This window comes from Galendromus occidentalis, unplaced genomic scaffold (assembly GCF_000255335.2).
Source record: "Galendromus occidentalis unplaced genomic scaffold, Mocc_1.1 scf7180000077530, whole genome shotgun sequence".
NCBI lineage: Eukaryota > Metazoa > Arthropoda > Arachnida > Mesostigmata > Phytoseiidae > Galendromus > Galendromus occidentalis.
This window is the reverse complement of record NW_003805518.1, coordinates 924273-936461: the sequence shown is the minus strand read 5'-3', so window position 1 is coordinate 936461 and position 12189 is coordinate 924273. Positions and strand designations below refer to the sequence as shown.

The 12189-nt window shown below is 51.3% G+C and overlaps 2 protein-coding genes across 2 annotated transcripts; both read right to left on the bottom strand.

The window, feature by feature from the left end:
* Positions 1-1263: 1263 nt before the first annotated feature.
* On the bottom strand, positions 1264-3481 carry LOC100902957 (probable serine carboxypeptidase CPVL). The gene is made up of 4 exons (XM_003748285.2): positions 3174-3481; positions 2464-2794; positions 1932-2272; positions 1264-1796 (listed from the first exon to the last, which is right to left on the bottom strand). The coding sequence occupies exons 1-4, from the start codon at positions 3459-3461 to the stop codon at positions 1344-1346; spliced, it is 1413 nt and encodes a 470-aa protein (XP_003748333.1). The 5' UTR covers positions 3462-3481; the 3' UTR covers positions 1264-1343.
* Positions 3482-4563: 1082 nt separating this feature from the next.
* On the bottom strand, positions 4564-11106 carry LOC100903434 (activating signal cointegrator 1 complex subunit 3). Its single transcript, XM_029112856.1, has one exon. It carries the CDS (start codon positions 11104-11106, stop codon positions 4564-4566), a length of 6543 nt encoding a protein of 2180 aa, XP_028968689.1.
* Positions 11107-12189: the final 1083 nt, after the last annotated feature.

Here is a 12189-nt window from a genome sequence, read left to right as displayed (position 1 = left end):
GCGTTCTTCTTTCCTCCGTCCAGACCCGCATAGACAGAGAATTCCTCGAATTAGATTCCTCGGGGCTTTGAGTTATAAGCCCGGTACATTCGATACGCTGAGGAAATGCTATTTGCTATCTGGTTCCCAGGATTCGGGCCTGAACAACGGGAGCTCGGACGAACCTCCTGCAGTCGGTCATCGCCCATGTTCGGTTCCTCGGTCCCTGTCCCGAAAAGCGTTGCAAAACGTCCCTCCCTGTGGGAGCTCCTTTTTTTGCGTGTGGTTGTGACGGATCGAACGAGTGATGAATGCCGCTGGAACATAACGTTGCGTGTCGTCGGGCTGCCCTGGTGTGGATACAAGTTTTCGAGTTATTTTTTCACGAGCAAGAGGGACCGTGAAAAGCTTCGTCGATCGAAGGATTCCTCTTCTGCGGGGACTGCAGAGGACGAGGAACCTTCTATTTACTCTTCGACTCAAGCCGCGGAGAATCAGTTTCTTCCGAAGATTCGCTTCCATGGAGCCCTGGACATCGATTGAATCGCCTGATGTGAAACTGATGATTCCGAAGACCACAGGCAGCCTCGATGTTTTTTCGGATTCGATGTACATAGTTCCCGAGCTTTGACCCTCTTGGAAGCCTGCATATCTCTTCTATATTACATCAACCTTGCTATGATTGATGCGGGCGGAAAGCGAGATGGATCGTGAGACGAGATGACGAGAGTGCCATCATCAACGCTGGGATGAATAATATTCTCGCAACTCTCCCACTCACATCCGACGCTGGCGAGTCTTTCTTAAGCTATTTATGCTAGTTTTTGAAATTGATATATCAGGCATTTCGGACTTGGGAGATAATTCGTTTCCGGCGTGTGCGTCTCCCCGGAATGCAAATTTCTCTCGGTTGATTTTTCTTCATAGCATCTGATGGATTTACGTGTGACTCCACGTGAGCAATCAGCTTCCAAATTCAGATCTCCGGAATGAGAGCTCCTCTCGGCACATCTCAACTTCGGCAGGAGTTCCTCCGCTGTTCGTCCGCCGCGATGGATCCGACCGATATTTTGCCCATGCAAAGGTCCTTCCGACTGATTGTCTCCTTGATGGTGGAGCCTGAATTTTGTCCGGAAGGGTTGGGTTCACCGTAAGTCGTCCATCGGAGTCAGCTCCTGATTATCTGGTTCCTCGACCCATGGCTAATCCCCGAACGAGAAGATTCTTATCGCTCATACGAACTCATGTGGCGAACATATATTTCGATGTAGAGGAGTGGTCGGATTCTAGATTTGCACAATTTTTTTATTATCTCATTAATGTCTTTCGAGGGTTCTTCCAGTTCTGAGTGTTCTCCCCGGAGCTCAGTTGAAGGGTTTGTCGTTGACGAATCGATCGATCATGTCGAGAGCGTTGTCCGGCTGATCGTAGGGGAGAATGTGCCCGGCGTTCCGGACCATGACCTCGGTGAAATTCCTGACCTTCCTGACGTATCCTGCGGGCTCACCCGTCTTGAGGCTCTTCCAGACGATACGCTCGGCTCCGGACAGATCGTTAGCTCCGCTCCATTCAATGGATTTCACGAACGAAGCTGTCAAGGGGTAAGCGATGATGATGTCCAACTGACCGTTGTAGATCATGACTTTGTAGTGCTCCATGAGCTCGGCGATCCAGGGTTTGACTGATTTCATCACGTCGTTCTCGAGCTTCGTTTCCACCACTGAACCATCGTTATACGTCAGGTTCCCAACGTGGATGGCGGCTCGAGTTTTCTCGCTCTGAACGAAAGCGTTGTAGTAGCCGAAAGAGGCAGGTTCCTGAGGAAGAGTCGCAGATTTCATTATGAGCCTGAGGAGCTTCAAAAATGACCTCAGAACTGCGTCTGACAGAAAACCCTAGCGTCGTTCTTCGGGGCCTTATCGATAAGCCGGGAATATTCTCTTTCCCCTTACCTTAGTCAGCAAGTAGTTGTAATAGAAGTTTAGGCCAGTGATTTGTCGGAAATAGGGCAGAGTTCCGTTCGGTAATTTGTCGCCGTTTAGAAGCTGATCGAAGATGAGGAAGGCGTTACGCCAATCTTCCTTTTCGATGAAGGCCTTGGCTCTGGCCTGTTCGCTCCGGAAATGATCAGCCTGAGCGTCATCGAGGAGACCGATGCTCTGCAGGAAGTCGCCGTAGTCAAGCATCGTGACCGGATCGCAGAGACCGTCGCCGATGGCGATGCCTTTGAGCTTCATCTTGGCCTTGTCCTGGTTTTTGTGGATGGTGTAGGCGACGGCGGGCACGTACTTTCCTGACCGGCATGATTTCGAGACTTCATTCAGGTTTGTGATGATGATGAATATTCAGTCAAGGGACTGAGTGAATTTGATATTCATTCCCAGAATCCATTAATTCAACAAAGATCAGAGTTGATAGTGACTGAGAAACCATCGGACCGGATGATCGTAGATGACACCTCTCCGGTAGGGAGCTGGAACTCACCGGCGTAGGACTCCCCCGTGACGTAGAAATCGTTGTTGGCGTACTCGCTGAAGACAGTGAAGAACTGATTCAGAGCTTCGAATAGATCCCTCCCCACCTCGCTCTGGTTCGTAACATAGCCTTCGTCGTGCTTCGTGAACGAGAAACCGGTTCCGACGGGGTTGTCGATATACAACAGGTTGAACTTGGCGGCCCAGGTGGTTTTCCGGAGCTTCGCAAATTGGTCGGCTGTGATCTCGAGGGGACCGTGCTCAACGAACAATCCGAAAAGAGACGAACCCCCGGGTCCACCTTGTAGCCATAGCAGGGTCGGGGCATTAGCATCTTCGTTCTGCAAATACCAACCTTCCAGCGTAGCCATTTTAATTCATTGCTCGGCTATCCCGTTCACTGAGTGATAGAGTTCGATTCGCTAAAACGATTGAGATACCGGTTGGAGTGCTCATGCTGTTCCGCGTACGGGTCGAGCCCACGAAAAATGGAGATAAACTCCCGGAATGTCTCATCGCTCTCGGTATCTCTCTGCATCTAGGTATGTTTAGCTCGCCATGGCTCGGCCGAAGATTCGTGTGAGGAAAACCTCAAAGCACAATATCTCGTTTGTCGGAATCATTGAACTCGATCAAGTCTCGTGGACAACGACTGTGAGCGAGTGAGTCGAGAGCACACAAATCGATCTTAACGAATTCAATAAACTAATCCGTTCTCACCAACGCTGGGAAGAACCAGAAGAACATATTCGATTCCGTGGTCTTATTGACTGTGAAATAGCCGGCGTAACTCGGAATGTTGACGCCATTGATAGGTCCGACTTTGCTGAGCTCTTTCGCGAGATCGTATTGATGATCTTCGATGAAGGGGGTTAGGAACAAGGCTTCCCCAGGACCTTTCTTAGTCTGCTGCGGACCTGACTGGATGGGTCGATTTTTGTACACCTCACGCAGCATGGAGGCCGAAGCCCCAGCCAAGAAACAGCCGATCAGCACTTCCCGAATCATCTTGCGACTGACGCTGCGTTCGAGATTCTTGGCGTTACTGTATTGACAGTCCAACGGGGAAGGGTTCCAGAGAGGAGGTTTATCGGCCGAAACCAGATATCTTGGAGATCAATGGTCACCCTCTTGGCGGTTGAAGCTCCATTGCTGCGGCCTGTTCGTCAAGGATTAAAGTGATTAGTGAGCGGAGTCGTACATCGATTATGGGAACCGGTAAAACGATTCGGTTCTGACCAGGCGTCCACGCTCGCTTGCTGGAATTTTCTAGAGCCGAATTAGGCTGTCGGCGACAATCTCACTAAAAACTTCGGGTGGCAATTTCGACACTGAAGGGATATGAGGATGCGGAGGAGCTTTTTCCTCCATCCCGTTCAACTGCACTGTGTCGGGCACTTCATGCATGGAGCTCGAAGGTCATAACTTCGCACGAGATTTTCTCCGGTCGACTCCTAAGACGAGGAGTATTGCGGATGGAAACTTCCCGCATGCAAATCCTTCTGACTCGGCTCGGAGATAGACCGGGCGATCTATTCCGAATCGTACCGAGTTTCCCGGAAAGTTCGGGCTGCTCATAGGCTTTTTTTTCAGTTCTTGGGGAGAAGGGGTTCACGGCTCTTCAGTTCTCTCCTCGGTCAAGAGAATGTTTTCGAATTATTCAAGTGAGGTAAGTAAGAGCTCCGCTGCTGCCGAATCGCTCAATCGTCGGGTCAAAATCCTCCGCCAATCCTCAATCGGGCTGGAGATCGCTCATCATGGAGGGGGAGGGGGGCGGGAGTGGCAAGGAGACGCTCCGGAACATTCCCGGAGATCGCGTTCGCCTCCGTCCCCTAATCACCAGATATGAATCCTGCAGGACCATGTTTCGTTGAAGACTCGTGCAGCGAATTCCGAACCCCTCATCAGATCGATCTGCAGACCCATCCGAAGCCCAGTCATGCCCCTATGAGGGCCGGTAATCTTCCTACCTACCTCCTCCATGGGGACGACCTGAACTCGAGTATTGAGGAAAACTAACAAGCATTCTTCCTGAATAAATAAGATAAATAGATATTTATTACATCAACAAATACTCATCAAAAATAGTATCCGCTTCAACATATCACTCTCAATTGCTCACATCCAAGTAAACGTTATACTCTTGATCCAGACCTAAATACACGTCGGATAACAGAAACACTGTGAGGATCATTCGTGTTGGAGTTTCGGGTGTCATGAAAGTCGATTGATAAGTCATTGTCTGGTAGAATCCTGAGCAGCGTTTGAGCATTGTCAGAGTCCCCGATTCCTTGCTGCCGATCACGAAAAACCATCCTTCATCCTTCGCTTTCACTTTCCTCGATTGTATAGCGGCTTTCGGAACGCCTCTCTGGCTAGGCATCGAGTTCTGCCGAGTAGTCTCAAAACTGATCGTATACTCCGTCTGGCTTTTGACTCGAATCCATGCTCGGTCCGGCACGGCACCCTGGAAACGCTCAACCGGGATTTGAACTCCCTGACAATCAGGCCCATCAATGAAGAGGCGGGTCTTGATCAGAGGGAGATCTTTGATGGCAAAAAGAATCTTCTTCGTTATCTCAGCGGAAAACTCCAGTCGCAGCGATTGCTGTAACTTGCTGAACATTTCCCTATCTCTTATTTTCGTCACAGCTTCTGCCAGAGAGTCGAATCCAGCTTTGCGGAACATGTAGAGGTGGCTGTCCTCGACCTCGGGGAGACAGGTCAGCGGGTCGTCGATGTCATGGTACCGGGCTTGGTTCAGAGTTTGTAGAAGTAAAATGCAGGAGAGCACCGGCGAAAGCAGGCCCTTGGCGCTCAGAATATCGATCTCAGCTTGAATGACTCTGGGCACTTGATCGAGCATTGACTTCAGGTCCAGCAGATAATCGGAGCTCGGCATGGGGCAGCGCTCCATATGGGCTTGCAGTAAGAGGAAAGCTTTCGTGTGTGGACTATCGTAGTTTCTCCGATGTCTTCCCCATCTGAGGTTCTCGGCCAATTCGGCGTTCTCGAGATCTTCGTTGTGACGGACGGGCAATTCAGCGAATTCTTTGCATTCGCAAGTGAGTTCCATAAGTCTGAGGTAATTGCAGTCCTTATTGAGGGACTCGTGGAAGAATTTCGCTGTTTCGTGATACAAGTAATAAAACGAAATGATCTTCGCAAGAGGGGTAGGAATCAATGTTCGATCGTCTTCGTCGAGCTCGACACAGTACGAGCGTATGAGAGTGTCGATTGTCCGAGCAATCAGATCCGATAAGTACTTATTGACCTCAGCAGACGCGACGTCTTCGAGATCGTAGTAGCTGGGGTTCTGCAGCAGACGTCTGAAGAAATAGGTCCACGTCATGTACTCCATGCAGTCCTGGGTGGTCGTCAGCGTTCCCGCCACAATTTCCGCATTGATGTGATCGGGCAGCACTTTCAGCAGAGAGCTCTCGACGGGGAACGGCTCGTACAAGAACTTTTGGTAGAACTTTTTCTTCTGATCGTGAACCATGACCACGGCGACACCGTGGGTGTCGAACTGAGGTCGACCGGCTCTCCCGATCATTTGGAGGACGTCGGTGATCGGATAATCGGAGTAGCGATTGACTTTGGCGTCGAAGTATTCGGTTCCTTTGACGACGACCAGATGTGCGGGGAGATTCACACCCCAAGCCAGCGTGGAAGTCGCAATGAGAACCTGGATTTTACAGTTCAGGAAGAGTTCTTCGACGATCTGTCGATCTTTCTCCTGCAATCCCGCGTGGTGCATTCCGACGCCAAAGTTGAGGGAATGCCTCAGATACTGGTCGTTGACCTGCTGCAAGACCTGCTCCATGGAGGCTTCGTCCATGTTCAGCCACACTTTCGAGTCGGGCGTACCACCCAAGAAGGCTATCAGGTCATTGGCGGTCAGTCGAGTTTGACGTCTCGACGATACGAAAATGAGAACCGGCTTCGATGGGGAGTGCTGTTGGATCGCTCTGAACGTGGGCTTGTTCATCAGGGCCATCCTGGGGCAGTAATGTTTCCCCGGGTGGCCCGAAACGTGAACTTCCAGCTGGACCGGTCGCACGGAGGGTTTGAAATTGAATAGGCCCACTTCTCCAATCTGGAGCCAATCCGCGAGATCGCGAGCGTTCGCAAGAGCGGTGGAGAGACCGATGATCCGAATCTTGGTCTCGTTGAAATTCCCTATGAAATTAGCTCGCGACACAATGACCTCGAGGACAGGGCCTCGGTCTTCTCCCAACAGGTGAATTTCGTCGATAACGATCAGAGCCACATCCTGAACGTAGCATCGCGTCTGCCAGGATCGGGAAACGCCGTCCCATTTTTCCGGAGTTGTGACGATGATGTCGGCTTCGGCTATCGTCCGGAAATCGGGGGTGACATCACCGGTCAATTCGGCCATTTTGAAACCGAGTCTCTGGACGAGTCGGTCGTTCCAGTCTTTCACTCGTTCCTTCACCAAACTCTTCAGAGGTGCGATATAAACGACTTTCCGTCGCTTTTGTTGCATTTGGAATACTCGGAACATCGCGATCTCCGCGACAATGGTTTTTCCGGAGCCGGTGGGTGCGCCGAGTAACACGTTGTGATCCGTATGGTACAGGGTATGGAACAGCTGGGTTTGGATCGGATTGAAATGCGTGAAGGGGTAGAGCGACTCGAAGAGTTCGTTTTTCAGTGCCGTTTTCGGCAGTGGTTGCAAATCCAACAGTTCGGTGTGGGGCAGATGCCTCGTCGGGAGAATGAGATGCTTGAAGCTCATGGGGATCTCATCCTCAGAACCGATCCAGCGGTCTGAGTCCACGTGTATCAAATACTGTCCAGGCGGAGGATCGGTGACCGGTATGGTGAACACGAGGTTTTGCCTCTCTTTCAGCATGACTTGTTTCTTCGTGAGAATGAAGTATTCTGAATGAGTGATGTGATCGGATTCCGGATCTTCGATCCAAATCCAGAACGCCTCTGAATTATGATGGAAGTTGTCGTCCCACGTAAACGCGGGTTCGATGTCGAGAGTGACCTTGAAAACGGTTCTCGTAATGGGATGGACCGTGCAATCAATCTCAATATAAGGCACATTATGAGCATATTGATGAACGAGGGCGCCCTGGCCCTGGTTCTGAACGAGTTGTCCGACTTCTTTGGGGTCCATGCCCCGGAGGGCGTCGAGTGTGCAGTCCTTTCTTTCAAGGAATTCAATCGTCTTGTACGAAACTCCAGGGAATTGTCTCAAGGGGCTGTTGAAGTACCACGACTGCCTTTCCAACATTTTCGAATTCAGGAGCAGCCGACCGGCCGCCAAAGCGTTCCCTTTGCGCAGAGCCATCTCGAAAAGGGCTCTGCCGATCCTAGTAGCGTTCTGTACAATGTAGTTCGAATCGGAAACGAGGGAAAACGTTTCGACGTCTCCGCGTGAGATGTAGTTCTGTATGAGCGTATTGATTTTCCCTCCTTGAACGCCCTGCTTCACCACCAACTCGCATCTCCGCTCCATCTTAATGAGTTCCTCGGACTCGTCTTCACGCATTTGCAGCTGATCGAACTCCTGCGCCTGACTTATCATGGCGATGACGTCAGCGTCCTGCAAAGTGGACACTTTCCTCAAGAACCACTCGTTTATGCGTTCGACAGTCTCGTATTTTATGTAGAAATGTGAGGCGGTTCGACCCAAGTCGGTTGCGTCTAGCGAACCCGTCGCTTCATGATAGCGGATCATCTTGGCGGAGTCGAGTTTTCGGGCCGCCTCCTCGATCAGCCCGCGCCGATGGTTGAATAGTTCGGGATCTTCTCTCAACGATTTCGGAGTCAGTCCGTAGACGAGCGGATTTTTCTTCATACGAACAAAAAGATACGTGTAGCTCAACCATTCGACGGCCTCGTCGATGTTGGTGACGGTGCCGAGAACGATTTCTGCGATGAGGTTGTCCGCAAGGTTCTGGTGGAACTTGCTCTCGATCGGCCATTGGTTCGTCATCAGAGACACGTAATTACTCATCTTCGAATGGTGCGTGATTATCATCGCCTCTCCCGTCTGCTGAAATTGCGGTCGACCCGCTCTACCGAAAATCTGGAGCACGTCGAGTATGCCCAGATCGACGAAGGCACCGTGAGTCGAGTCGTAGACATCGGTCCCCTTGATGATGACGCAGTTAGCGGGGAGATTCACACCCCAAGCAAGAGTCGACGTGCAGAACAGGACGCTGATCGCGCCTTTCGAAAACGCTTTCTCGACGAAATTCCTGTCCTGACGCAGCATACCCGCGTGATGGAATCCGAAACCGACACGGAATAGCTCCTGCAGTTTCTTGTTTCGAGAACTGGCCAGATTCTTCTCGAGCAACGAGTACTGGGGATGGTTGTTTTGGAGGAAGAATTCGAGTTTCCCATGCTCGCTGGCGATGTCGCGCATCGCCCCCGCCGACCGTATGGTATTGTTCCGGGAATGAACGAATACCATCACCTGGTTCCCGGCTTTAACGATTTCCAGCGCTTTCTCATAGGTTATGTCGTTCATCTGTTGATTCTGTTCGAGACGAGACCTCCCTTTGTAGCCGACGAATGTCTGCGCCAGAGGGACCGGACGGAAACGATGATCGAAGTAAAACAGTCCGCTGGCTAGGTTCACTCCGAGAAAATTCGCCACGTCTGTGTAGTTCGGAAGGGTGGCCGACAGCCCTATGATCCGGATCATGGATTGGGTGCTCTCTACCTGACGGATTGTCCGGGCCACGAGGGCCTCGAGCACCGGGCCACGATCCCCGTGCAACAAATGGACTTCGTCGAGAATGAGTAGAGTCACCATTTTCACCATCTGGACGTCGCCGCTACCTTTGCGAGTGACAACGTCCCATTTCTCGGGGGTTGTGACGAGCATATGAGTTTTCATCATCTCCGTTTTCGTCAGCTGCATGTCTCCGGTGAGCTCTCTGACCGACATTCCGAATACCGAGAGCCGACTCCCGAAGTTCGACACCATTTCTGACGCGAGTGCCTTCATCGGAGCGACGTAGACGATTTTAAAATCGTTGCTCGCGCGACCCGTAACCGGATCGAGCCGTTTCATGACTTCTCTCATGATGGTCAGCATCGCGACGTTCGTCTTTCCGGCTCCTGTCGGAGCGCAAATGAGCATGTTCTCATTTGATTGATAGGCAACAGGGTAGACGGCGCTCTGAATAAGATTCAAACGTTCCGTTTTTGGGAAGGCCGCTTGGAGTGGCTCTTCGAGATCCATAATACTGATCAGGGTACAGACTCTGGGAATCGTGGAGTCCGAAACTGGAATTCGAATTTCATCGTAGGTGCCCGTGGTGATTTGTTTCGCGGACTCAGGTAGCATGAGGTTCAAGCCGCCCACGAACGTTTTCGAGGTCCGGAGCTGCGAGAGACTGTCATATACGTGCGGCATTGACGAGTTGTCAACCTTGCTCGACGACGAAACATAAACTCCTGTCGGGCTCCGGTAGCGCTCGGTGAGTTCTTGTTGGCGAATCTGTCGGAGCTCGTCGATCGTCAAATCATCGATTGCGTTCGATTTGAGTTTGTGTAGTTTTTTCTCCTCTTTGGATAATTTCTTCTGCAGGAGAATCTCGCTCTCCAAATTAACGCTGACAGTTTGTCCGAGCGGATTACTTGACTGCGACGACGGCATCTGTTTCTGACGGGCGCCTGAAGCCCCGATCGAGTCTATATGAGCTTGTCGAGCAACAGCTTTCATTATGTCCTTGCGCCGTTTCATGACTTCACTGATCAGCTCGAGGAAATCCATTCCGAGAGCCTCGAAGAGCTCCGAAGAAACCACGTCGTCACTGCTTGCGGATTCGAGGCGATTCACGATTATTTTGACGATTTCCTCCGGAGGCACAGAAGGTGTGAGGTCCCGAGTGATGTCTCTGACTTTCCGTTGCAGCCACGCTTCGTTGTAGGTCTCTGTCGGAGTTTCGTCCTTCCCCGATTGAATGTTGGTTTGCTTGACGATCTCATCGAAACCCAGCCGACTCTTCGAACTCTCCATCGGCGTCTTGGCTATGAGGAGGAACTCTCGTTCCAGCCATTCCGGGTCTCTGACAATCGGTAGTTTGACCTCAGCTGTTTCCTTCAAGAAAGCATTGCTATCGTTCGAGTTTTCTGCGATTTCGTTCACGGCGGTGCTCAAATACTCCCCGCAGAAATCTTCAAGGATCGATACGTGCTCCATGATTTTGGTGAGTACATCCTTCGGAATCGGGGCCACACAACATCTCACTTTCACGACATCTTGATCCCGAAGATAGCCACCCGCGTGATCAACGAATATGGAAAGCAACTTGAGAGCTGCTGCATGACAGAGGCCCTCTTGGACGTCTCCCAGGGCTTCTTGACACAGTGTTTGGAAGGTCCGAATCAAGTCCAATATCGTCGATTCAGGCACCCCTTTGCGATGAGCGACCAACAAGTCTTTGAGACGCTGCCAGTCCGCCGAGGCTTTACGATCCGAGCATTCCAAGATATTTTCGCTTTTCTCCCTCAGGAAATCAGGTTGATCGGCTAGGCCCAATTTGTAAAAATTCGGTTCGGAGCGCAGAGGACCGAGTCGCCGGCGGAGATGCTCTGCCGGCGAACGGCGCAGGAAGTCCATATCGACCTGCCGGTCGCAGAAAGGAGCATTCTGCATTTTTACCTGTAAGAAAAAAACTTTTGTCAGAAAGCCTTCAACCTCGTCCTGGAGCGCTGTCCCGGGGAAAGGGGAAAAGTTCAAGCACATGTTTCTCATTTCATTCCACATTTAGACATTCATGGGTCCGGTTGCGAATCCGTTCTCCCAAGGCAATCATCTAGCTTGATTGGTGAGCCTGTTCTCCTCGCGGCCACAGAAGAGGTACACGCGTTGCTGCCAGGGCAGGAGCGGGCGATCGCTGGCGCCGTCTCCGTCGCTGCCCACCGGCTCTGTGACACGGTGGATTTCGAACGATGGGTCACCGAACCTCGGAGATCACCCGAATTTCCCGCAAGAACTTGATAGCGACTTCGACACCATATATGTCACATCCCACCGGAATCTCAAGCCGCACAGGATCTCCATAAATAAATCCAGCTGGAGACATTAGATTCGCCGAATAAAAGAGCATATTGAAAGAGCCCCTTCGAAATCTCTCTCGAAGACTCAACTGGTGAGGCTGGAGAAGACCGCCCACGACCGACCTTATTCAATCCTCCCTGAACTCCGACTAATTTCTTTTCCATAGCTCTGACCCCTTCCCCTGAGCGGCGGAAGAGGTTCGCCGCAAAACACCGGATAACGTTCGATTAATTATTATCAATGATTCTATGAATTGAAGAGGAGCAAGGGAGTACCATTGTAGCTCTCCTCTCCATTTATTTACCCTGGGTAGATTTTGCGAGTTGGTAAGAAAATCATTTACGACACTCTTCAAGAATCCAGGATACTCACAGGTGGCCGCAGCGGTTTCCCATCGCTCAATACATCATCAGCTTACCATTCGGCTCTGGCCCGAAGGATTCGAACAACTTGTCGTCTGCTACAGACGATGCTCCGACAACCAGTCGGTGTGTGAGCTGCGGGCAAAGGAAAAATATTATGGAGACAAAAAAACCATCAGCAGATGATCGCTGTGCCCTTGTGGTGGTCGATGTCGCTTACATCAGATGATTTCTCGCGGGACCATCGCGAACACGTCGCGACCCGCGCCCAACATCGTGCTCGACGAACGGCAGACGCTCTGAGCTGGTCAGGTTC